Source organism: Leguminivora glycinivorella, chromosome 8 (genome assembly GCF_023078275.1).
Source record: "Leguminivora glycinivorella isolate SPB_JAAS2020 chromosome 8, LegGlyc_1.1, whole genome shotgun sequence".
NCBI lineage: Eukaryota > Metazoa > Arthropoda > Insecta > Lepidoptera > Tortricidae > Leguminivora > Leguminivora glycinivorella.
Window position 1 is genome coordinate 1,927,295 of NC_062978.1, and position 27,932 is coordinate 1,955,226.

The 27,932-nt window shown below is 38.6% G+C and overlaps 1 protein-coding gene across 3 annotated transcripts; it reads left to right on the forward strand.

Annotated features, from left to right (window-relative positions):
• The first annotated feature begins 5,934 nt into the window (after positions 1 to 5,934).
• Positions 5,935 to 27,708, forward strand: LOC125228841 (transcriptional regulator ovo-like). 3 transcript variants are annotated; one of them, XM_048133531.1, is made up of 5 exons: positions 5,935 to 6,418; positions 22,770 to 24,463; positions 24,807 to 25,232; positions 25,865 to 25,977; positions 26,381 to 27,708. In XM_048133531.1, the coding sequence occupies exons 1-5, from the start codon at positions 6,259 to 6,261 to the stop codon at positions 26,433 to 26,435; spliced, it is 2,448 nt and encodes an 815-aa protein (XP_047989488.1). In that variant the 5' UTR covers positions 5,935 to 6,258; the 3' UTR covers positions 26,436 to 27,708. The 3 variants fall into 3 exon arrangements, with proteins under 3 accessions (XP_047989488.1, XP_047989487.1, XP_047989489.1); XM_048133530.1 differs by having other exon boundaries at positions 25,865 to 27,708; XM_048133532.1 differs by having other exon boundaries at positions 5,938 to 6,418; positions 22,770 to 24,412; positions 25,865 to 27,708.
• Positions 27,709 to 27,932: the final 224 nt, after the last annotated feature.

Sequence of the window (27,932 nt, forward strand, 5' to 3'; positions counted from 1 at the left end):
GTTACTGAGATTATCCGCGGACGGACGGACGGACGGACGGACGGACGGACGGACGGACGGACGGACGGACGGACGGACGGACGGACAGACAGACATGGCGAAACTATAAGGGTTCCTAGTTGACTACGGAACCCTAAAAACACGGTAAGTACATTAATATTTAATTTGTTCCGACACCGTTTTGATATTCGTGCCCTGCCAGCCCCAGACGGGATTTAACATGTGAAATACATGTTTATCTTTATGTGTACCCTAGCCCGGTCAATCTACATTGTCCTTACAAATAACAACAGTGTCAAAGTCCAACTCAATACTTGTACGTTCTGGTTGCTTCCCTTGTAATGTGTTTTGACGACCGGTCTGGCTCAGTTGGTAGTGACCCTGCCTGCTAAGCTGCGGTCCTGGGTTCGAATCCCGGTAAGGGCATTTATTTGTGCGATGCGCACAGATATTTGTTCCTGAGTCATGGATATTTTCTATGTATATAAGTATGTATTTATCTATTTAAGTACGTATATCGTCGTTTAGCACCCATAGTACAAGCTTTGCTTAGTTTGGGGCTAAGTTGATCTGTGTAAGGTGTCCCCATTTTTTTTTATCTCGATTTTCCTAGGTAGGTATTCTGTATTTTATAAATGCATAATGAACAACGTAAACCAAATAACACATTAAAAATAACACCTACAAAAAAATCATAGACTTAGTTCTAGTCGTTAGCTAAGGAGCCCAAAGGCTGGCCAGCAATCCTGATCAGTGTGCGTAGCCAAATGCACAAATACTCACGATAATATCTCTTTCGTAGCTATCTATCTCTATCGCTCTTGCGTATTGGCGCGACAGAGACTACCTTTCTGCGGCGTTTCAATTTCGTTTCGCGTCGCAGAAATGCCATTCGGCTACAGGGCCTGCTGAGCGAAATATTGGTAAGCTCTCTGGTCAGATGCATTAACATATAAGGCGCTTAGGTAGCGCCTCAATCTCCTCATAGAAACATTGTATTTTGTTATGTATATCAAATCAGAAATAATAGTGAATTATAAGTGAACAACGAAGTAGCATTAGTTTTCAGGATAAATACTTAATTTGAAAGGAGATACAGACACAGAGACAGGCAAAAAGATACAAATTAGGTAATGCTTTCCTAGAAAGCCTAGAAGCGAATGTTTAGATTCTAGCTTAGCGGGTAAAATCCGTACAATACATTTGATTTTAAACTGTTAAATCTACTTATAATTGTTGAGAACAATTTAAAAACAAAAACAATAATAAAATTTGCGGTAAAAGCTGTGAAATTAGCAATCGAGCTCCGGAACCGTCATCGAATCGCTTTGTCTACATTAATGACTTTATTAATGATCGTTCCGAGCGACTGATTACATTTAGTTTTTACTCAAAATTGTTTTTTCCGATTTATTTATTTATTTAAACTTTATTACACAAAATATACACAAAAATGTACAAATGGCGGACTTAATGCCAAAAAGCTAGGCAAAACTTTATATGTCGTATCAAAACCAAAATTTTGCTGATTTGTAAATTTGCTGGCTTACCATAAACATTATATGCATGTGCATAGTCATCATTTTATTAGCCTGTATCTTGTCAGTGGAGTAATCATCATTCCGTTCTTTATCATTCTTCAGTGTGGGAATGCTTTGGTATATGTATGATGTAACATCACCCTGGCCCATTTTTTGGAATTTGTGTGATTAACCTCCCGGTGCTTTCAATTGCCCAAAAGTCCCAAAACGTACTGGTGTTTCCCACAACGGCCACAACCCACAATATGCCGTTCATGGGCTCATGGACCGCGAAAATTCTACCACGTCGCTCCCTTCCCTATATTTATATATAACTGATCAATTGAAGGTGCTGGCCGTTTACTGGCCGATTCTATCCAGATTGGCAGGATTGACACAAATGACAGGGTTGAGTGGAAGAAACGAAGCCTTTGCCCAGCAGTGCGACACTAATTCTGCCGACGTATTTATCAATTATTCACGTAGATAAGACATCTGTCACTCTCACACTGACATACTTGCCAAAACGTGACGGATGCTTTATCCACATGGATAAGTGATAAAACTGGAAGCATGTATTATGCTATGTCGGGCTAGTAAAGTAAAAACACTGATCTAATGCTTTATAATTGATTTATAAATGTAATGACTTATTTGTATGTTGATAAAATGAACATCACTATACTTAATTAAAAGTTTAGTCAACTTTAAAATCACACATGTCATCTCCGATAACGCTTCGCATAACGGTTTCCAAGTTATAAGTATTACAGGTACGATCTAAAATGGTAATTTTATAAATAAATCAACGCCGGTATTGGCTCCAACGTTGGTTCAAAATACAGGTCTGTAACTCGATTGAGGTTAGCGTTGCCGAGAACTTGACTAACTTGAGTGCGCCGGCGCGCGCGCCGTTGCGCAATCTCGTGCGCAGCGGAAGATGTACTGAAGTTTTATACGGTATTTTATTCGTTTTGGATTTACTATTTTATTTTATGAAGACTACGATAATATTTTTTTAGGTTAGTGGCTTAGGTGTCGTAAAGCATGTATTCATAAACTCATTAACAAAAAAATATTTTTGAATTTAATGGCGAAGCAACGAATTGGCAATTGCCACATATTACCTACCTAAGGTTATAGTTTACAGTTATTCTAAGAAAAAGTTTGTTTATATAAACTTTGTTTTTACAAAAATGCATTTTCACTGAAAATACGATTCTTAAAGTGTAACGATCTAACCTCCGAGAAGAAATAATATTATTGTCATTGTCAATTCAACAAATACCTTTATTGCGAAGAGGAACGAATTACATCTAAGTGCGAGTTCAATAAACCCGTCTCTAGTGGTCGGGCGAGACGACTGACAATCGTTGACGCCGATCAAACGCAGCCTGGCTCTGTCGCGCCAATACGGTTGCGATAGAGATAGATAGATACAAAAACGATATTATTGTGAGCGTTTGTGTATTTGGCTACGTGCTCTGTGGTCGAGACTCGAGGGCCCGAGGTTTGCACGCTCCGCGAGAGCCGGGGCCCATCCGGGCAGCGTCCGGTTTTTAGCCGGATAATACCATGGGAAATGCCACGCGGCATTTGAAGACCAATAAAATAATGGATACGTTAAGCCCTTTTTGCAACGCTAGCCATGTTTAACGCAAAATAGACAGAAGAAATAGTATAAAGAGATTTTGTATTTGAAACAAAAAAACAATGTGGTTAAATTAATCTGCATAAACTATTTTAATAAGATGTAGTCATGTACTTACATCTAAAACAATCTGAACTTTTCAGGTATTTATTAGCCTGGCCAGAAATATATGATATGACTAGGTACGCGCCATCTTGCGGAATTTCATTAGAACTATTTTCTTCATACTAAACTGAACTGTCATCCCATACATGAGAATAAACAGCGCCCTCTTGACAATAGTCATATATTTCTGGTCAGGCTGTACCTAATCCGTCCAGTAGTTTTTCAGTTTATTACCATACAGAGAGATAGATTTTGTCTTCATTCATAATGTGTAGTGAATTTGCATCCGTTCTTTAAAAATAATTAACATACAGCTCCATGGCATCATTGAAAGGATCGGTAGTTTAATGATACCTACATTAAGAAGCAGAAATTTTAATTCCCAGGTTGTTATTTCAGTATATTTATTCGTAAAATCTGCTTGAGCGCCAACGCACGCAAAAACGCGTTTCATTTTTTACCAAAGTTAAAAAAGCAAACAGAGCCAATTCGGTAGCACATTACGGTTTTATTTTATTTGCTCAAAACAACCTCTTGCCACTTTATGGACTCGTTAGTTGCGTTTTGGAATAAAAATGATTTATGGTCCCATGGGGGAGATTTATTTTTCTGTAGGTCTTGAACCTTGATGTTCAGGAATCTAAGGATAAAGATGATTGCAAACTTGATAGATAAACGTATTCAAGTCCTCGCATAATGAACTGTTTAAATTATTTTTAAATGTGTTTTGGTTTTAACTTTTAATACTTAGTTGCTATGGTAGGTTAGGTTAGGTGTTAGTTGGTATTTGCGGAGGAGTGCCGAAATGTGCCTGCGACCTCGTCCTACAGCCCTGAGGCGGCAATCGAGGGGTTTTAGTGGGTAAACCATGGGTCTCATTAGCCTATATGGGAGCTCCACATAACCATCCCAGGCCGGTCCCTGCGCCTGGGATGGTATGCGTAACGCATTTCCCCTCGTAAAAAAAAAGTGTTACTTGGTATGGTAAAAATTCAATAAATTACGTCTGCTAGCTGACCGTTAAGATTGTAGTCCTACAAGCTCTTATAGTAACAAAACAGTCATGATAAAAAATTGTAGAATTATCAAAAATATTCCTCTATATTTCATGTCATCAACCCGCTGGATGGACAGTTTTAAAAGGCCTGATAGGGATTAACACAGGCGCCTATTATTAGGACTGCAGAAGACCGTGGTGAAGAGCTTTGGTGCACAAAATAACGACCTCATATGGTCGCGACTCGCGACTCTCAGGAATAAGGAACCGAGGAAGAAGAGATATTTCATGCAATTTTTATGGTGGATAGCCTCTATCTTTAACTTTGCCGACGTCATCAATAATGTTACTGTACCTGATGTTTACTAAACTAGTTTTTACGTTTTATTCTATTTTGCCAAACACAACGAAATTCTTCGGATCTAAATCCCAGCACAGCTTTAACGGAGTGTAAAAACCCTTACAGATTAGTGCAGTTTTAATCCCAAATCCTACATCTCTATTTTAAGCGTCACATCACGTGGAAACACAAAACCGTTTTGTATTAACTGTTTGCTAGAAAACCTTACAAACTATCCTAGGGACATTGTGTTTAACAAATCATTTCACACTTCTTTAAACAGGTTTTTGGAGTTTTTCGTATTAGTCGCGTATTATACTTTCCTTCTTTGAGATATATTATCGCCGACAGTTAACTATACTTCTTTAAAATCATTTTCCGGTACCGGATACCTATCAATGCTTACGGAAGTGTTAACACTTAACTGCTTGCAATGGCCGGTTCATAAAAGAGATTTGGAATATTTATCACCTAATCTCCTGATATTTTTTCCAAGAATCGATGCATCATTTCTTCGCGTATTGAAAAGGCTCCTTTCGGCTACAGATAGTGGTGGAAACACTGGAAACGTGGCGTCATGCCTCCAACATGTGAGCACCGAACAAAGGCACCGCCGCTTCTCCTGCAATGAACTAAACAAAAAGATTATAATTTCGACGTCAAAACTTCGTGCAGACAATACGGGCTGTAAAATTTATTGTTACCTACTTTATGCCCGTAATACTGTTTCCTTTTTCGAATACTTTTCGACTGATTGCAACCCCAGGTTTGTCCTATTGTCTTGCGAGACTTACCGTTGATTGAAGGGATGCCGCCGACTGTTTCTGTGAGGTCTAAAATCATGTTATATTTTAACGAAGCAAGTAATAAATATGCAAGAGATTATCCTTCTTCGGGTATAATTTATTACAGATTGCTTTTTCTTCACTTCCAGTCTCATCATTATGCTAAAATTTATCATCATCCGTCTGAATATAATATATGTATAATCTTATTGAGTAACTTCTCAAGGATTTGGGTTCGGGGTGATTCATTAGTGACTCCAATGACACAGATATTGCGACTGAATTTCCATGCCGAAAATCAGTGAAGATATTCGTGGAATTGTACAAGATCTTCTTATACATATGCATTAATTTCTTCTGTTTCATAAATGTCAATAAAACATTGATTTAGGTATTTCCTTGTGGAAAATACAGGTAGATTAAGGCTACACAACAATTAGGTCGTCGGAAAATTTCGAAGGGTGCCTAAATAAAAAAGCCATTGTTATTGTTGACAGGATAACATCTTAACACAAAACAGCACTTTTACTGTTGTGTAAGTGCGAGCGGTGCCGGGCCGGGGCCGCGGCCGGGAAGGCATGGAGCGCGGTGCTTATGGCCGGCGGCGCGCGGGGGGCGGCGGCGGGGGCGGACCTGTTCGGGCAACGGTGTCGCAGGCGCCGCACGCACGGGCGCTCGCTCAGTCCTCCCGCATCGCCCAACGGTACCGAACGTGCGTCGGCGCACAGCTGCGCCACCAAATAAACAAACTTACCGGTCAATGTGTACGATGCTGACTTGTGTCGCTTCGGCGGGGTGAACTTACAGACTTAGTGATTTTGACTAATTTAAGGATTGAGTGCAAGTGATAAAACGCCAAGATGCCGAAGATATTCCTGATCAAGAAGCGGATGCACGACCAGCAGCTGGGCCTGCAGGAGGGGCAGGAGCTGCTGGTGAGCAAGGCGGACGCGCTGTGTCCCGGCTCGCCGCTGGACGACGGGCCCGTCGCGCTGCTCTCCAAGAAGGACGACTGCGGCGGTAAGTCTCGACGCCCACATAATGACCCATTCATTCCAGACTGTCTGCATATGGCCAGCGTCTTAAATTATTCTATTCATGCTTGTATCAGACGCTAGTTCCTAGCCGTAACTGTTACTTTATCATCATTTTTGACACTGACCTCTTCCGTCTGGCTATTGTATTTTAATTCAATGTTGATTTCAGACGGGTTACTTTCTTACGTTTTTTTTTTTATATAGATTAGGTATGTGCCTCATAACAAGAATGAGTTCCCAGACTCTTTTACTCGATTTCGTCTGCCTACCGTCTTAACGTGTTTTTACCGAAACTACCTGAGCGTCGAATTAGCGCGTCCCAATCCGGCATTGTCATCGTACGTGGGTCGATTTAGTTAGAATTTAACTGTTGCCGGTTTGAAAGATTCAAGTTTTTTGTTCGTTCTTAGAATGTTAACCTCAGCAGGTCCAATATATGAGGTTTAAAGACCAAAATCATTCACCGGAACGGAACAAACTATTTCACATAATGGTAGGAAAACCGTTACTAATGTAAATTGAGTAGGTATAAACTATAAGTTAATGTTACATATGTACAGTTGATTATATATTATAAATTGACGTAGACGAACACAAACAATCGAGCCTCCGCACGTTAACGGTCCGAATGATTCACTCTTAACTGTCGGGTTTTTTTCTCAGTTCCATGTTTATTCTCGATGACATGTTAAAATTCTAAGCCATCGTTTGCACGGGACTTGACACTTCGTGATCTATAAGACTGATGCTATTTTTGGCGACATTCAAACCACCTTGGTACTTGTAACATCCTGATAACGTCATTTAGATATTTATATGCTTAAGTTTTGTAAACTGAATAAGCCCTAACTACCTACACACACTCATGGAAGTTGCTCCACCGACAAGAGTCGACGACAAGTTTTGAGACGCAACTATGGGTAAGAGTGAGTGGCAAATATCTGCATCTCTTTCTTGCATATAACTCTGTTTCAAAACTTGCAGCAAAAACTTGCAAGTGTAAACTCAGCTTTAAATGGATGATGATGAACTGACCGCTATTGATGAACTAACGTGTGATCTTGAATATTTAGCGATCTATTCGCAATTTCAGCTACCCACGTCACTTTATTATTTAGGCACCTAAGGAGGCCTATTCTGTTTATAACTTGTGATTGCTGACTTAGCAATCAAGTGACATAATGTCTCTTGTGATTATGATAGCAGTCAAATTCTATATATACAAATACATACATACAATCACGCCTGTATCCCATAAAGGGGTAGGCAGAACACATGAAACCACTAAAGCTTCAGTGCCACTCTTGGCAAATAAGGGGTTGAAAGAAAACGAAACTGTGACATTGCAGTGGCAGGTTGCCAGCCTCTCGCCTACGCCACAATTTAACCCATATCCCATAGTGGCCTTCTACGACACCCACGGGAAGAAAGGGGGTGGTGAAATTCTTAACCCGTCACCACACAGGAAATACAAATACTTATTACAATCTGAATTATGTATGAGTCCCTGAACTTGAAATCATGTCCTGTTTGGCTAAAGTTAAAATTACCATAAACCACCACGTTTTTGTTGATCCAAATACATAATCCGAACTATCCTTCAGGTACAAATATTTCTTACCCTAATCCCAAACGGATGCATTACTAATGACTTGCCCTAAAAAGATAATAGGCTCTTATGATAACCGTGTAAAAGCTTTTAGTGGTCCAACGATTGACAATTATGCCTTTTCTTACTTCATTTAAGACGCTGGCAGCACCCAATGGCCTTGACGCTAGCGTACACTGTCTAATCGTATGGGAGTAAGTGAGAGCGCGATGTCACTAAAAGAGGGCGGATAGGTACGAAAAGTGCAGAAAAATATTAAAATAAAATAGAAAGATGCATTATTTGTGGAAAATGTTTCGTTAGTGTTTTAGATATGTATATATGTGTTATTATAATATTAACTAAAGACAACTAAGTGAATAATTGAACGACAAACAACCGTTTAATGACGAACTCGAGACCAATCTTTGCAATTTTTTTCTATCGAGCCGATTTCATTAAATCGTGTATCGAGTACGGCTATGTTCTTCGAAATATAATGAATAATAACATATAATTTACTTGCCTTACTAACACTAATAGTTTGTCTTAAAAAACTGCGCAAGTAACATCAATTTTACGCAATTGGGTGTTGTCAGCCCCTTAACACGGAAACTTAACTCAAGAGTTTACTAACTTTGGAGCACTCCAACACCTCTGGTGTTTCGGGTGTCCGTGGGCGGCGGTGATCGCTTACCATCAGGCGACCTGTCTGCTCGTTTGCCTCCTATCCCATAAAAAAAAAACTCGAATGAGGACCGGTTTGGCCTCATAATCCTGCCTGCAGGGTCTCCAAAGCCAATGGTAGCATGAGTATCATGACCGAATCTTCGTAAGGGCGTTTATTTGTGTTATGAGCACAAATATTTTGTTCATCATGTTTGTTGTCATGGGTATTCTTCTATTCTATTCTAGAGCTTCTTCTTCTTCGGTCTATGCTGAAAATTGCGATCACAAGTAGCGTGTCTCCACTGAATGCGGTCATAAGCCATGTGGTCGCCGCCGTCAGTAGACTTCTTCGCACAGTCAGACCATCTCTTACGAGTCTTACGACAGTTACGACCCATTCCAAGCGCGTTTGTCATTCATTCGTCCCAAGATGATACACTTCTCCATATAGTGTATTGGTGATCTCATAATGTGTCCTAAAAATCTAAGAGTTCGCTACTGGCATATTTTGGAGAGCTTTGTGGTGATATTCAGTTCTTCCAAAATAGAGATATACCGTAGGTACAGCTACAGTTAGTTTTCTCTAGGCATTATCTTCTATAGCCTCCTAATATCATCCTCATTGCATTATCCACGGCTCATGGGAGCCTGGGGTCCGCTTTGACAACTAACCCAAAGATTTGGCGTTACCACTAGTTTTTACGAAAGCGACTGCCATCTGACCTTCCAACCCGAAGGGTAAACTAGACCTTGTTGGAATTAGTCCGGTTTCCTCACGATGTTTTCCTTCACCTAAAAGCGACTGGCAAATATCAAATGACATTTCGCACATAAATTCCGAAAAACTCATGTCGAGCCGGGGTTCGAAACGAAAGTCGCACGTACTTACCGCTAGGCTACACTGAGAGAAATTTGCATTGTGAATTTAACAAGTTCGACTTGTTGCGGTTTATCCGTTTGAATCAGCCAAACGTATGTTTAAAACAATATGTGTCAGGTTGTTTTTATAAAATCGACTTGTTGATTCAAATATATTGCCGATTCAAATGACAAGTAGCTTGTTGTTTGAACCAAAGAGCACGTAGGCGCTATTTTAACCAAAAAACTTGTTGAACGAACATGAAAACTGGTTGTATTTTCTCTCAGTGTACCAGCGCTTTTATAGCCTCCTAATATTCCAAATATTAAAGAGCAGTCAAAGCCCCCAATGCTGCCAACGCGACACTGCCGGTACGAGACAGGAATTGACCGGATGATGCGAGGTGTCAATGATTGCTGGACAATGGCGGCACTTCCGGTGCACCCGCTTTGTATTTAGGCTACAATCCCCGCCATTTTAATCTAATTAACTTTATACACGTACGATATCTATTGGCTGGCTATTCATTCATGTCTTCGTCAATTGCATGAGGTGACTCTTGCTGATTTAGTTAGCATGGACACGTAACAGTTAGCAAATCAAAACATGTTATAATATAAATTAAATTCATACTTAAACCGCCTTAAAATAAACTATTACAACCTAATTCGAACTTTAATATACGGGAACAATTAGATCTGAACCATATCGTATCCGGAGCTAGTTTTTGTCAAACAAATAAAGTTTGAATTAGACCGCACTTCAAATTAAACTACTTTGTAGTTACGTAACTATAACCTCTCATATCATAACTATAAACGAACCAAGTATTTAACACCATAGTTAACTTAATTAAATAACAAAGAAACAAATTTGACCTTGCGTAGAGTACGCTACTTCGTTAACTGAAGGTCCATATTTGCTTATTTATCTAAGGACATACATACTTTAATTATCGTTTCTTTGGTCTTGGAGTTAACGCAGTCATTCTAGTATTGGAAAACCGCAAATTACTAAACTTATGAACTTCATAAACTGTTCTAGTTCCAGTACTACTTTTAGTAACTCAGGGGTTGAAAGAAAATGAAATTACATCTCTAAAATCTAGGTATAGTCTGTACCTTTAAGTACTTTAATAAATGTAAACAAAATCTACCCTCTAATCCCAGGGTAAATGAAAATATTACACAACCAAATATCGGCTAAAGACAGGTCGCTCAGTGACTGATCAGCTTTTGTTTTTGTATTTAGTTGATTAACCGACAAATGTAACTACTGGAAGATGTCCAAATTTGTTTACGTTCTTTTAAAACCTAAAAGAGTATAAGTGACTTCATTCGTACTGTCTGATTTAAAATAGTAGAAATCGAAAATTGGCAACGTGTCACCCTTTTCAAACCAATATGCCCAAGTCAATATAGTTTGAATTGGCAGTATTATCATGAGCCGGGTGCGTCCTCTTGACATTCTACCATCTAAAGGGCGCAGCGCAGGCGCAGGGATGAACGAAACTTGCGAATACAGGTGACGAGACACCTGTGGAGGGGACATACAAAGGTGATGCAAGTGCATAGGGGTCGAGACGAGGGGCTAAAACTACTAATTTCATAAGGGCTTGAACAAGACAATTATATTATTTATAACAGGGAACTTGCCTCTCCTTAAAATAAAATATCTCATACCATGAACGAAATAGACATCACTAACAAACTGCTGTGCAGTTTGGCAGATAAGTACAAAACTTTATTGTAAGTTTTCTTTTCTTATAACGGCATAAAAATAAAAAAAAAGCATCAGATGATTTGACCGTGGCGTCACTCGATTCGAGTATTAATAAAATATTAAAATATTTATTGGACAAAAATAACACTAAATATTTTACAACCAATTATCCGCAACGCAGGCTTCGTCATGAGGTTACAGCCATAAATCAGCAACAAGCGTCGTCGTCAGGGAGTATTAACACAGAATATATAATAGTACAAGTACAGAAGGCTCACTCCCTTGATGTTCACAAAACGCCGCCATTCTAAATTCTTACCTACATTAACAAACGGACCGCACGCGTGCAGACGACATTGAATTCTATTGCGCCGCGCGAAGGTCGTCGCCACTGAATGGGCCGCGAACTCGCGGCCGCCGGCATGTACTTGTAGCGCGGCGAAAGGATCGGGGAGTGAGCCGCCCCTGGTATTAATTAAATTAATTAGACAGTTCTTAAAAAGGAGCTGATTTGACTAGAAGGAAAGTAGCCTATACATGGATATTTTTTTTTAAATTTTGGATACTACCGTGTTTATCGGGCAAAGTAATGTAGGTACCAACGAAATAAAATAAGGACAGGTGGTCTTTTATCTTTAGTGTTCAGTACAAAAGACTTCAACGGGTTTCTATACAAACGAATATTCAATATTATCATTTATGAAATATCGTATTGTACTATATTTACGGTCATTTTAATGTTAAACATGATACTTAAATTAAATTTTACAATCATCAAAATGAGAGCGAGAGAGATTTGTACAATCTGTACATAAATGTAACTTAAAAGATAAGTGTGAGTGTATAAACGAGGGAGTAATTTTTAACTGGTTCCTTCTTTTAATTATATAAAATGCTAATTCAGTATTAATTAGCTCATAATAGCATTCCTATAAATTTTGTGCAAGAAGCTACCCAAGCAACCCATATAAACATGAATTCGACAAGTTATAAAATTTAATGATAAATTACATTTATTTCTTACGTTCGTACTCGTTCAAGTCAAGAATATTTAAATTCTTAATGACGCCAAAAGAATTTAACTAGTTTCAAAGTCATTACAGGGGCATTAATATTAGAATGCTATTGAAACTAATTACCGCTAACCGCGTAATATTGTGTTCTGAGACTTTATTGATTTAAAATATTGAAATTTAAAACAAACAATGAAATGTACCTCAAACATTTCGGTAAGCAATAAGCATATGTTTGACGACGATGTTCTCAGATGCCAAGATTAAGTTATTTCAAGTCAAGCTACATGTTTTCTTACATGTCTGCATAAAATGTCGAGATATTTCAAAAACTCAAAAAACATAGTAAAGTCACCAGGTAAAGATATCTCCAGACGTTGCCAGCAACAAAGTGATACACAGTTTTACCTCTAAAAAAGGAGCCCAGTAAAGCCTGTAATCTACTGGCAATAAACTATTATAATGCTGGCAACAATGCTTATCGCTACCATGCCACTTGCCATTTACGAACAGTAAAAAATCTGCATCTTCGAAGAAAAAAACAGTTCACCATGTGGCCGCCTGCGCTATTGTGGCCGGCCCATTGTGTGCGAGCGCCTTTTTATTTTTACTTTTTATTACGATTGCTGTGTAACCAAAATACCAATGGATTGGGAATAAAAATATGTCTTTAATTAATGTAGGATTCACCTTAGGATTTAGGAGTAGGATTTATGAAAGTAACAATTACCATGGGATGTGTTTTTAAATATGATGTACCTAGTCTAGATGTTTTAAATGCATAGGAAACCTGCAACCCAGTATAAGAAACTTCAAAATTATTAATAGTAAAGTGCACAACTTTTTTTTATCAATACTGCTGTACTATCAATATACTTACATACATGAATTTTGAAAAAGAATCAAGTCAGTAATAAAGGATACATGTTACAACTATAAAGATATATATATATTAGTTATTATAGCATCACATTGAAGTATTATTTCAACGGCATCAGCCAGTAATTAAATCTCAATTAAAATAACGCAGCTAAATGATGGGAAGATCCGGCGCGGCGAAACACAAACGCCAGACAACAACTGTTGTTTTTGCACAAACTGTAAAACATTTGCAACACTCACTTGTATATTTAACAGTATTTAAACTTAAAGAAACATGTTTAACTATTAACATACCTAATACTTCATTCGGGAACTTATTACAGGAAATTTGCTTTCAAGTGTCAACATCCGATGTAAAGGTCGATTGCGTCGGTATTTAGTAGGGCTTGTGATATACGTGTTACACGCGGAACCGTAGCTACGTAGCCTTAGCACCGGCGGTGCTAAGATCCCGTACTACACGGTCACGTCAAAGATACGTATCCGTTTCTGGATTCGGCTACGTTCCCGCGAATCTCGGCTTCGGCTCCTCTCCGCTCGGTTGTTGAAAGAGAGCTTGTAAGTGTCGAACGGACCCTTCGCATTATGTGTTATACTCGTGGTCTTTGCATTGATTTGATTCCAGATGTTTTTTAAGTAATTACATATTGGTATTATTCTGTTCTCTGATAACCAGACATTATGAGTTTGTACAAAAAAAACCAGAGGTGGTATTGGTGGGATTTTTGAATCTCACCGGTGCCTTGTTTTGTATGCAGCCGATGACTATTTAGTACGAAATAAGCCACCCGATGAGAATCAAAAATCGCACCTCAGGTAGGTACTAGGTACCTACTTGGCGATGTCGATGAATATGAAAGTCCATCCAAATAAATATATTAATATCTCTAATTAATATTTACTCCCTAGTAAGAAATGCTACAGGTAGACCAATGCAACAATTTAAAAGTATTTTAAGTGAAATAATAATATACACTGTTGTTCATAAATATTATTACTGTCTGGACAACCGTCTTTCGTCGGTGAAAATACTAAGAAATAGTTGCACGTGCAGATAAAGATAACAAACAATAGTGTGCGGGCCATTGATAATAATTACCTTCAAGTAGCTTTGGGATTTACCTGTTAAGTACCATGTGTTCCTATTGTTTGTGAAGTTAAGTGAAAGCAAAAATAACAAACTATTTGACTACTTCGGATACTACCAACTATAAGACGCTGACTGTACATGTTAGATTGTTTAAAAAAAGTTGATTAATTATAGTCTGTGTCATGTGAATGAAAATTAGAATTTTACCTATTTTTTTATATGTTGATTATACGCGAATTCTTTTGATATAATACACATCTTTTACAATTTGTACTGGTCTATTATTTTTGCCTCCAACATAATATTTGCATCTTATTATTTTTGATCCATCTTAAAACTTTATTTAAAATGCAAAAATATGGAAACTGAGATTAAAAACTTTCCCCTTGCATTACATTCGGGGGTCTTAGTGACACGCATAAAATCTACACTAAACGTCACGGTCACGACTGGATCCGATCTACGTATAAATAAGATACGTATCTCCGTGTACACGTAGCTACGTATCTTAATTACACGTAGCCGAATCACACGGAGCAAACGGAGCGGATCTCCGTTGCCGAGTAACACGGCAACGGAGATTCGGCTACGGGTACACGAAACACGGTCACGACCAGGAGCTCTAGTATTTAGTTTTTGCTAGAAGGCAGGTTGATGTAGGAACAACCGGCCGCCGCCCGGACCAAGATGCGGGACCGGCTGTTAATTGCCATTCGCCCGTTTAAGCAACACATCTGCTCAACTCGCCTTGTCCTTATAGTAGGAGTAGGAGTTTATAATGATATTTTGCAAATAGTTTGCCTAGATAAGTAGATATATTACGTACGGACGGAAATTGCGTAAAATAAACATTTTTTTTTTTACTTTTTTACTTTCTTTCTTTACCAAAGTGTCACAGATTATCTATCATTTCTTCCTTATCACAAATAAATAACGTATGAGGGTAGAAACATCTAATAACGTATCTTAAACCATTAGCAAAGCCACCGTAATTATGCAAACATCAAAGATATAACAGTCATTATGATCTAAGTTGACTCACGGTAATATTTTATTACGCGTAGTTTTATAGTGCGGAAGTGCGGTATCTTAAAAAACGTTTGCGAAATCTTTATGTAGGTAGTTCACAAAACGTTTTTGAAATAATGATCTCAAGGCATCACGGTTCTGACATAAATCCTATAATCGCCATGCCATTTTGGTCAAGTGCAGCTCATCTATTTGCCGACTTGAAAAGGTAGATACAAAGGTTGCTAAAGTGTTCTAAACAAATACATAAAGAGGACATACACATCAATAATAACAGTATGAGCGATGTCATTATCATGTTGTCAGTTGCTGATCTGGCGGGTTGGTTGAGGAGGGGGGAGATGGGGGGGGGGGACAAATTGCGGAAACAATAAAACGCGATGGTCTCGTGATTGATATTATAAAATCATCCAGAACGCAACTTTTGCGGTTTACCGTGCTTCGTCACTAACGCTAACGGGATCTACTGCAACTTCACTATTACTGATCGAGCCATAATATTCCAACGGGATATTCAAGCACTTACATTATAAAATGTATGATTATTGATTAGATCACGTCTTTAACAACGGGAGACTGAAATTCTTTTGAAAAATGGACCAATCTAGTATATAAATAAACCTGCCTTCAGAACAGTCACATCACAATACACACAGTATGGCACTAATACACTGTTATGTTGATTACACACCTCGGTAATGTAAGTAGCTCAGTGATTATTGATATGTACCTATATATATTGGAACAAAAAGCTTTGTTATCGGACACCATTAAGGACCATCAACAACATAGCTTTATCTATTCAAAATGAAGTCTAAAACTTTCGGTTCATCAACTAAAAAGAAAATGTTGGTAAGACGAATGGTATATTTTAAATGGAATATTGCAGAATAAAATACAACAGAGCCTACATGCTTCCACGTCGCGAACGTAAGGTCATCTCTGCCATTGTCGTGCTTAAAAAGATAATCATTTCGTGTATTTTGGAGCAATTTGGGCTCCATTGCAACCTTAAAGAGACCGCCCACGGTACGCTGTCTGTACGCACAATTACCTACGCTTTACGAGATCAGTCTTTGTAGTCAGTTCTTTACATCCGGGTAGATGTAGCAGATTTATGTATGTTTTGGTGCCGAAAAATGATTATTTAGGTAATTAGGAATATATTTGTAGACGGAGATAAATCGTACAGGGCTTACAGATGTAGTGCGGAAAGCCTTTCCTTCGTATTTTTACGGAAACGATCGTATTTGTCATACTAGTTCGGTTAAGACAGTGTCAGTACGTCTTGTACTCAGACTGACTGAAATACATAGTACAACATGTTCGTATATTTCTGTAAGAATATGAAGTAAAATCTTTTTGCACTACATCTGTATGCATAATAACAGTGTATTATTAGCGGCTGTTATAGGATAAGTATAATAAAAAAACTAACTGAATCAATCCGGTCGGGAGGGTAAATGTATTTAACATTTCCCATAAACCACTAAGGTAACACAGTTTTTGTTGTCCGCCATCCCAAAATTTGAATAACGGTAACGGTCTTTAACGGATAAAGCAGTAGGTAATAAAATTCAAGTTTCCTCCATGGAGTGGCGAACAACAAACCGAAGGCCTCCTTGTAGGCGGGTTTTTTTCTATTAGTCAAATTCGGCAGCTAACCTTGAACATTCGCTAAACACATTTGGGTTATTAACCCTGGCCAAATCTGGTTGTGATTCACGTCGTGAACAAAATAATAATAGAGGTGTTTAACAGTTTTTGCGACCGTTCATTTAAGACGGTATACAATTCTAACTTTTTACTGCTCAGGAGCTTGTATCCATGCTCCATAGGCGGCGTAGGTTGAGCCGTCCGGCCGACCGGCGCATGCGACGGTCTAACCAATTTTGTTGTAAATTTAAGCCTTTTGTTCTTTCAATGTCAGACTCGTGTTACAGCATAAATTACACTAAAGGAAACATACATAATTTTCCGCTAACTCCCAACTGTAAATTGGCATAAACTCATGGCTGCATTACACAACATTTCGCACAGGCAATTTCAACGCCACGTGTGGACTCCACATCTGGTAACAGTCCACACATGTGACCGAAACCAGGGCACTATAAAACTCGACAAAAAATGTCCTTCGGGACGACCTTTCGTCTCGGAGCGATCCTCGGACGGTACTGCTATCGGTACTTATGGAAAAAAGGCTCCAACGGAATTTTATTTACCCGCCGCCGGAGCGGGTCTTCATAGCTGTTTTATGTTTTATTTAATGCGTTAAATGCTAACAGCGTCCAATAACCTCGGCGCAAGGACATGCTAGTCCGGCGGCTAGTCGGCTCGCTACAAGACTGCCCCGGGCTAGTTTTACTGCCTCTTCATTGTTCGTCTACAGATGAATACATATGTTTGTATTCATGAAAACAGCGCATTTAAAACATAATTTTACAGCTAGTTACTTAGTAAAACTCGTAAATTTATCTTGGCAAAAAATATTATGATTCATATTCGACAATTGAACATTCTTGAGAAAAACGTGACGCCCTCGAAGGTTTTGGCCGAAAGTGCTTTATGCTCTGAATTTTAATTGTAACATTGTGCTGTACAGACAGACAGGTCGCAATTAATCATTTTGACGTAACTATTAGAATAACATTTTGTTAGTGATTAATGTCTGGATAATTACTAGCAACGAACGCCTTTAACGCCAATATAATGGTATCAGAATGTTTTGAGGCTACAATCAAGTATTGAGCAAAACGGCACTAATGAGTAAATTATTATCTGAACAATTATGCACGTAATTCAAATTTCATTGAAGTTCTCGGTAAAAACACGTTTTCAAATTGACAATGATCAAAAAACACTTCTGACAGAGCGCTTATCTAAAAATTGTTCCTAATTTCCTCACAGCCCGATTTCTCATATGAACCTAACTGAGATGTACTAATTATTGCCAAAAGTGTTGCAAGGAAGGCTGTGTGTAATAGGCAAATAACGAGCACTGCGAAGGTCGCCCTCAGCAGGAAACCGTAGGTACTAATAGATATGGTCATGGCAATTACCGGGCCTTGACTTACCGTTTTAGAATAAAAAACCGCACAACTTGAAATAGATTAAAGGAATGTACGTCACGCTTCGCCATACTGAGAATGATTAACAAAGAAGTTCAGAGTGTGCTAATAACTGCCTAAGATGGCTGACGGTTAGCGTAGAATGCAGGATGACGGCACTTATCACTCGCTCTTTGTTGGTAATATACCCACTTAGGTCTTTTGTAGGTAAAATATGTATATGTAAATTAAAAATACCGCCTGACAAAAAAGAGAGGAAATTAAAAAGTGGCAGCATCATCTTTAATCCCTACAGCTAGAATCTTTAGGTAATCATAAAATTGAGGATAAATGAAATCATTACACGGCCAAATAAGAAGGTTTAAAGACAGCTCGCTCAGTGACAGAGCTACTAGGTTTTGTATTTGGTTGGTTAACCGACAAATATTGTAAATTGTAAATTTGTAACTACTTACCCAAAAATTTACCAATAATTTGTTTACGTTTTTAAATACAGAGTTTACATTGTTGTCAGTTTTTCATTACTACTCTTTTTGACCAGACTATAGCTAATTAAATTATATGATTGATTTTGTGATCATTGTCAACGAAAAAATAATGATCCGATATACCGACTCTCGGCCCCGTTCGAGCTACGAGGCAAACGAAAACGACGCATACAAATACGTGATAAGGTTACCATAACACGGCCTGAATGCGTAATGTTTGATGATGTAAAGAATTATTAGGTACACGTACGTAAATATATACGATACATAGTAGAAGATAACCCGTTACATTTCAACTCTTACGTCTTATTAAAAACAAAAATAAGTCTCGATTATTTTATTACTTATAGATAGCACAGGGTGAAATAAACAGGATTTTACGCTAAGATATACACCGCAAATTAATGTAGTCGAACGGTATAATAAAACTATACTCACGTGTTTGTCTACGTTTGTTGAAAACGACCACCGACCATAGCACTTTTGCAGAGTGACTTTTGAAATCATAAGGAACAACTTTTATTACAGAACCAATGCTGAAAAAAATTTTGGCTTTTCCGTAGAAATAAGTGGTCACGTCAGTTATTTTTTTTTCGCATTTCAGTATTGGTCCCATAATAAAAGTTGTTCATTATGACTTCAAAAGTCAATATTATGCAAACTGTGGCAGGATGAAACAAGAAGAAACTGACATAAGACTTTTTATGCTACAATAAAGAGAGGGTCAAATATTCACGCCAAGGTAATATTTAACTACGAGGCATTAATAATGAAGAATTAAAAATATCTATTGCCGAAACCGTCGATAATGTTCCGCAAACCGCAAAGCAAATAGGTAGGTATTTATTAACAGGTTCGTCAAACGATTAAGGTAGTCAGGTAGGTGGAATGGTCCATGCGTTTAAATATTCAATCCTCAGGGGCAATCATTAAAAATATTAATTAATTAATGTCGGTATTGAACAGTTAATTAATTTAATTTTGATGAAATTACTTTTATTAGTAACTTTAGTATTAACTTATTTGGACCTTTTCTAAGAATTCAATCGGTGAATAGGTGATGTGATCGATAAGGACGCGTGTCTTAGTTCATATTATCATGCTACTATAGCTTAACATTTTCTACTTTACGCGTCATCTTAAATGACACGATTCATACCATATATAGCGTACATCACAATACACAAACATATTTATCTTTTAAGAACGGTTTCCATAAATCTAACTCACTCTAACATCCACCCGGCCTAGCCAAAGTGACAATCATTGACGCTAGGTGGCGATCGAAACGCAATCTGGCTCTGTCGCGCCACTACAGAAGAGCTTATAGGATTAGCTACGATAAGCGTAAGCGTTTGTAACTTTGGCTAGGTACCCAGTTGTCCACATTAGCATCTCAAATCCCAAAAGGCGTATAACCATAAATAATGTATACAGCATTCCACTCCTTTTGAAGTGAATTTTATATTCCAAACCTGTCTCGGTCTTCGGCGGGACGTTTTTTTTTGCTCGCCAACCTATACTTGCATGCAGGTATTTATCTACAGTCAGTAGAAGTAGATAGATTTTATTACATTATTTGTATGCGTAGTAAGTATTAAGCAATGTGATATCAAGTACCTACTTTTAATAAGTTAGATAAACAGAAAAAAGAACTATACAAAAATTGTCCTCAAAAATTACAATGCATATTTAGTTATCAAATAAACTTTCATTTAGGCCCTTAATTATTAAAATACTAGCTTTTGCAAGCGGCTTCGCTCGCATTAGAAAGAGACAAAAAGTAGCCTAAGTCACTCTCCATCAACTATCTCCACTTAAAAAATCACGTCAATTCGTCGTTCCGTTTTACCGTGAAAGACTGACAAACAAACAGACACACACTTTCCCATTTATAATATTAGTATGGATTACATACAGAATATTTCATAATAAAAAAAGCATGACCAGAAATGTACGACTACAGCGCCATGTTGCGGAATTTCATTAGAACTATTTTCTTCATACTAGACTGAACTGACACCCTACATCAGAATAACAGCGACCTCTTGACAATAGTCATTTATATCTAGTCAGGCTTTAAATAGTCCTTCAGTAACAACTTCCATTTTGTTGATTCCGATCATCTTAAAACGACTGTCAACAGTTTCCGAGAAACCGTCCACTCGTCCCGAGACGCATATTTCAACAAACATACCATATTTACATGCGCATTCGTGCCTTAAGTGCCGCTATAAACCTTGGCCGTGTCTTCACAAAGCGTCCTTTGCTGGAATATCGCGCAACAAAAATATGGTACGCTATGCTCGGGACCCGTCACGCCTCGCTGCCTAGACGCATACAATTACGGGCTACACACAAAAAAGAGACCCAACAATGCAGGATTCGTCCTTGAATCAACAAAAGCCGAGAAAGGGCAAGGGAACTCGTTTAACAACCTTGGGACTTTCACTGGTACATTTTTGCTACAAATCTCTTTTTAGAAATTCATTAAGTAAGCGCAATTATTGTTTCAAGTGACTTTTGTTTCTCCGAGGCAGTCTATTGAGGTAGGCGATTTGATTGAAGCTCTGGGTTATTTTCTAGTATTAAGTAATCCGTCCGTCAAGTCCGGTTGCAACGACGAGCGACAACGTTTTTAGTTTTACTAGTAAATTGAGAAAACAAAGCTACTTCCACCCGAGCACGGCCCCCTGTCTTGCCTACAACAAGTAGCAAGATTACATTGTGGCCATGTAACTTTTTGGAGTATTGCTTTTAAAATTTTAACAATTTGTTCGCCTCGGGTCTAATCTTATAAGCTAAATAGAACCCAATTTGTATTTTTAGATTGCGTATAAACTAGCTTTACTTACAAATGATGAGCAAGCACGCATACTAAAAATGACTTTTTCTAACTAAACTAGTCACAATAAAATAAGGTATTAATACTATGATAATAATACCCCGTAAATAAACCTATTGATTGAAATGTTTTAGTAATAAAGATGTAGATATTATTTTTAATTAAAAGAAATTAAATTGGTTTTGTACGACATCCGGTTAGTACGACGTAATATCGGCTGTTCCTTGAGCGTCGTTGTAACCGGAGTCTATAGTATTAAGTAACTTCTTTTAAGAATTACGGACATTTTACACAGATCGAACTTGTCCCAAATTAGAAAAAACTTGAACTAGGACTACTAGGCGATTGTAATAATAAATTATGAATGAATTCGTTAATAAATTAGCCATGCACTTTTGCAGCTGATAGTACACATACTTGTGTAGATGAATAGGTACGTACATAAACACAGAACAACATCTAATGAATGACTCAAGAACAAAATATACCCATATCCCATGCTTATCACTTTCGCAAATAAGTACCTTGTTATATTTAATTTATGTTATCACGCAAATAAGTATCTTTACCAGAATTCGGGATTGTGTAGAGAAATATACGATTACGCTACATGACGCTCATAACATAAAATTATACTATTGTACATTATTTGGTGTTTAAATATGCGATGTTAGATATTTGTGCACAAAACTATAGTGAGTAACAGGAAGTAGCGACAGCGGCTGAATAGCCAGGTCTGGCGTCAATGGCTGGCAGATTTAGGTCGAGATTGGATTTGTCACTGACGCGCCAATTACAATAAGCGACACACACACATACACCAGTGGGTGTGTATGCGGAGGCGATGTTACCGTTATGGAGGCACATACCAGTGACGTCAACGAGGTCTCATGCCTCCGACGCAACACGCATACATTACTAATAATCCGAGGACATATTATATTAAATGTAGAAATACTAACATGTTAAATGCATTCGAAAAATATGTTTGCATCTACTAAATAGATTCATAATTATATAGTCGTATTCAACGTAGAATGCTTCATACATTATTAACCAAATGTTTCTGTTTTCATTCCAGATCGTGATGTTTTCGGAGAAAGATCCATCGAGCGCGGCAAGAAAGAACCAAGAAAATTTGTATCGTCGATTCTGGGCGGCGACATCCCTTATGGAAGCCACAGAGGTCACGTTCTCACACAAGCAGAACGAAAACAGTATTCACCAGTCCTCGTAGAAGACAAGAAAAAAGATGACAAACCTTTAATTAAAGAGGAAAAGGATCCATTAGAAAGCCAGTACGTTGTGCTCCCTTCCAGAAGCTCGCCGTCTCCAGAAACATCCCCATCTCCCAGTATTGATAACAATATCACATGTCAAAAAGTATCAGTAATACAAAGAACACCCTCACAATCACAATTCCGTGATGGCAAAAAAGATTCAATAGATGTCAGCATTCCAGCGACACTTCCGACAACAGAACCCGAACAGGACCAGCCTATTGATTACGTTATTGCAAAGAAGCGCGGGGAAACAGAAGATGAAGAAACAGAAAAAAAGATAAGAGAGCAAAGACGAACAAGCAGTTCTAAAATTGCAAACGGCATTTTAGCAAGGCCTACATTAGTACTAAGGAACTGCCCAGCCAACAAGATCCCCGGAATAATCAGTGCTGCGGCGGGTCACGGGCGCTCCACCAGTGGGGGCGGCTCTAATGGTGGATCTCAAAATAGTGGTGGTTCAGCCAACTTCAGCTCAGGCGGGGGCAGCACTGCTCCTTCTTCGGGCGGAGGCGGCGCTATTGGCGGGGGTTCAGGGAGTGGCGGGAACGGCCGCGATGGACGATCCAACTACGGCCCAAACAGCCCACCGACGGGAAGCCTGCCACCATTCTATGAAACACTGGGCCCGTCCACGAAGGGCGGACAGAACTCATACAACGCTAACGGTTCCTTCTCAAACGAATTTAATATGATTAATGGCTTTAACATGGACTGTGAAAGTAATGAGAACACAACAAATTTCCCGGAACAAAGTAAACAGTATTCATTAATGCAAAATGCAAATTATGGACTAGCTTTAAAAGACGAAGACATCGATTATGAGAATAAAATGGAAAATTTGGGCGCAATGGGTAACTACGGAAGTAATTTCGATGACTCAATGGTAGTCGATATGGGAGACGACGTCATAGATACGTACCACTTTACAAACACATTAACCTTTCCCGGATCGAACGAAGGTATTCTGGGCAACTTGTCGGATTCGACAGAAGACTTTGAAAACCTGTTAAATAATCATGTAGAACCTATCACCGACTCGGATCTGCGAGAATCGTCATCAATCTCGCCAGCGTCTGTAGACATCGAATCACTAGCGGAGCAAGTTACATTAAGTAGACAGTATTATGAAAAGGCGAATAACTATTTGGCATTCGCTAGCCAAGAAGCGGGTTCGTCGTATAACTTCGCTAAGGATCGGCCGGACTTGTTGATGCAACTGAACCCGGCACTTTTGCAACACAGCGAAGGTCAAATGCAGCAACTGCAGATCCATGTTCAGTTGCAGCAGCGGCAGCAGATGATGTCGTCGCCCGGGTTCCCGTTCAGCCACCCGCTGGAGCTGGACTCTCCGACGGGCGTGTCGCTGCCCTCGCCGGGCGGCAACAGCTCGCTGGACGGCAGCCCGCACGCCGACACCTCCGCGCTCAGCCCCGCCGCCGCTGTAAGTCTCAAGAAAGGCTCTGACTCCAAAGTCCAAATCTTGCAACACAGGGTAAGCATTACTTGATTTTAAGGCGAAGCTTTGATTCGTTTTTCTCCTTCAATGTCGCTCTCTATGTTTATAAAAGAAAGACGACATCGAAGTTTGATAATGAAAATCATTGTTATATTATGCTGAGCCTGAATCAATTTATGCTTTATCTTATTGCAAAATAATTTTGAAATTTCTTTTTTGGACAGCTTCTATTGATTTAGCTCAGCTGCATAATTTAATAATGAACAAAAAGTTCCTCTTAACGTCTTTAATGCAAACCACGTCATACATCATAATAGACTGAGCTGTCCTTATCCTGAAAATAAAAAAAATAATGGACATCTTATTATCTCTTTTCTAGTTGGGTCTACCGGCCGAGCTTCCCTTAGAATTCATCAACGGCGGCCACGGTGTAAAGAACCCCTTGGCCACAGAAGCGAACGCAAGACAACGAGAGGAGGAGAAAAACAAACAAGTATTAGTCAGTGAAGACGACCCGACCAAGTTCGTGTGCAGAGTCTGCTCAAAGAACTTCAGCTTGCAAAGGCTTCTGAACCGACATATGAAATGCCACTCCGATGTCAAGCGATACTTGTGTACATTCTGTGGCAAAGGATTCAACGACACCTTTGATCTGAAACGCCACACGCGGACACACACTGGAGTCAGACCCTACAAGTGCAATCTCTGCGAGAAATCGTTTACCCAAAGATGCTCACTAGAATCTCATTGCTTGAAGGTGCACGGAGTTCAACACACATATGCGTACAAGGAGCGGAGAACTAAGGTAAGATATTGTATTTATTTCACTATCTAAATAGCGAATGAAAAATTATGTTAGGCAATATTCAAACGCTTTTTAACTGTTAATTCTTTTGAACTTAAATATGATACCTATACAAAGGTAGATCCCAGGGCCCTATGCAAAGTGCCGGGATAACGCTAGAAAGAAGAAGATTTTAATACAATAATAATAAATTGCAAAACTGAGATACTTCCCCAAATAACTCCAGTAGCAAGTTTTGACTTGTTTCTTACACATTGTATATTTTATTGTATTTTGATGACCTGTCTGGCTTAGTGGTTAGTGACTTGCCTGCGAACCCGAATCCTGGTATGGACATATGTTTGTGTGATGAGCACAGATATTTGTTCCCGAGTCATGGGTGTTTTCCATGCATATACATATATATATATTGTATTGTAGGACATTCTTACACAGATATTGTGTTGTGGGTATAGCAACGTTATATACTTATATACATACTCCATGACTCAGGAACAACACAAGCCTTCTTCGAAGCTTACCATAGGGCTTAGTCAATCGTCAAATGTAAGAATGTCTGGGTACTATAATATTTATTAGGGCTTAGTCAATCTGTGTAAGAATGTCCTGTAATATTTATTTATTAATTCCAGATGTACGTGTGCGAGGAGTGCGGTCACACGACGTCGGAGCCGGAGGAGCACTACATGCACCTCAAGAAGCAGCACCCCTACTCGCCCGCGCTGCTCAAGTTCTACGACAAAAGGCACTTTAAGTTCACCAATGCTACTTTCGCCAACCAACTCTTAGGACAGCTCCCTATGCCAGTCCACAATTAAATCTAAATCTGTGTAAAGCCTGCAGCGGGAGCGTGCAGCGGAGCGGGCGAGCGTGCGTTGACTCAGAACACTTGTGTGAGCTTCAATTGTTTGACAAGCACGCCGCACGCAGCGACCCGTTGCACGCCCAGTATGAGCGTAAGCAGGTCTTACACTAAATTTTTTATAACCGCCTGTAGCAACTGGCAAAACATCGTGTTCCAATAACTATACCATTCGAGTTATATGCATGACTGAAAGGTATTTTACGAATTTATTCCGTCCCTTTTTAGCTGAATTTTATTAGATCCCAGTGTTTGTATAGCTCAATTGACTTTTTTTTATGTGAAGGACAACATACATGCAGACGGGTCGCCTGGTCGGAAGCAGCCTCCGTCGCATATAGGGGCTGCGCTCCATCGAGCCGCCGGCAGCTTTGTCCTCACATCCTATACTCTAACCTTATCACTACTCGAACGTTGACTAACCTAAATCAAACGTCTTCCAAGCAGTCTCACGACTGCACTCTCTGTAATCTTTCTTACCGGGAAATCAAAATCTGTTCCCAAAAAATACCTAAATTTTTAACAGTCAAGAGAACGCCAACAGCCCAGGCATGACTGCAATTAAAAAATTTAAGTATCGGGTATTATGTGCAATCTTTGGTGATGGTACGGGATTAGATATACGTTTACGTGTAATTTAGTTTAAATCGTAGTATTATTTTAGTCATTTACGAATTTTTATATGAAAAATTGATTGTAAGTTTCATTTCAAATCAGCCATGGAAAGCAAAGGGAAGATTATTGTATGGTGCTAATGCGAGCGACGCTGAATTGAAATGAAGCAGGTATGAACCGGATGACACCTCTTGTCCGCTTCATGTAGACGTCTTAAATCGGCATGATTTTAGATGAATAATTCCACAATAAGGAATCTCTTTCCTCGTTTTAGTGATACTAGCTTCTAATTATCTTTGAAAACATTAACACAAATTATGTCACAAGTTTTACGAGTATGTACCTATAAAGTGTTATGTTTGTTCTTTGTACTTATTATTGAAGACGGAATTTTGATTTGAAAGTGACTTCCCGTGCGAAGCACAATGTCGTACCGAGTATAATTGCATTTCTAGAAAATATTTATATTATTTAAATTAAAGTATAGATCGGTTAGAGTTCGTGCTGTGAGTGTGTGCGAGAGTTTATCTATTGTGATGTGTACTGACTTATTTAATGTGTCGATTGTTATGTTGTTAAGGAAGGTCGTCATACCGCGGTTGGACTTGTAGATTACGATGCTCAATTGATACATTTGCGCTTTCACAGCGAAGCTTGTGGACCAACATTGTAAATATGTCTAAATTTATAAATATTAGTTACAAAATTAAAGCATAATGTACTTAATATTGTAGTACCTAATTAGCCTATAATGAGATTTTTAAATGATATTGAAATTTATAGTATTTTGAACAATTTTGTAGTTTTTGATAGATCTGAACTTTAAATTGGCTTATCGATAATGGAATGCATGTTTGTGATAGCGCAATGCCTCTGTTATACTTGTCTGTTGCATTTACTAGCATTTTTAATCCAATGTCAATGTGTGGTTCCTTATTTGAAGGAACGTACTCTTTGTTATTCTATATTGATAAGCAATATATAAAGATTAAATACTGATTTCTATCGTTTTATTGATCATGATTATCCAACACTGTTGGCACCCTTCGTCTGGACCCCAGCCTCCGCTGTCCGTCCGTCTGTCCGTTCGCTCATCTGACTGACATGATCGAATTATAAATTATGAAACTAAACGCAGGATACCCAATTACGCATACATTAACATGTTACGTTCTGGATAGGTACTTAGTTTTTCTGAAAATTAAAATATTTTCTTAGCGTTA

Bases quoted from the DNA above. Each gene is read 5' to 3' on its own strand.
- LOC125228841 (XM_048133530.1), top strand. From the start codon at position 6,259: ATGCCGAAGATATTCCTGATCAAGAAGCGGATGCACGACCAGCAGCTG. The intron at 6,419-22,769 runs GTAAGTCTCGAC...TTTTCATTCCAG, and splicing joins CAAGAAGGACGACTGCGGCG to ATCGTGATGTTTTCGGAGAA. The intron at 24,464-24,806 runs GTAAGCATTACT...TCTCTTTTCTAG, and splicing joins TCCAAATCTTGCAACACAGG to TTGGGTCTACCGGCCGAGCT.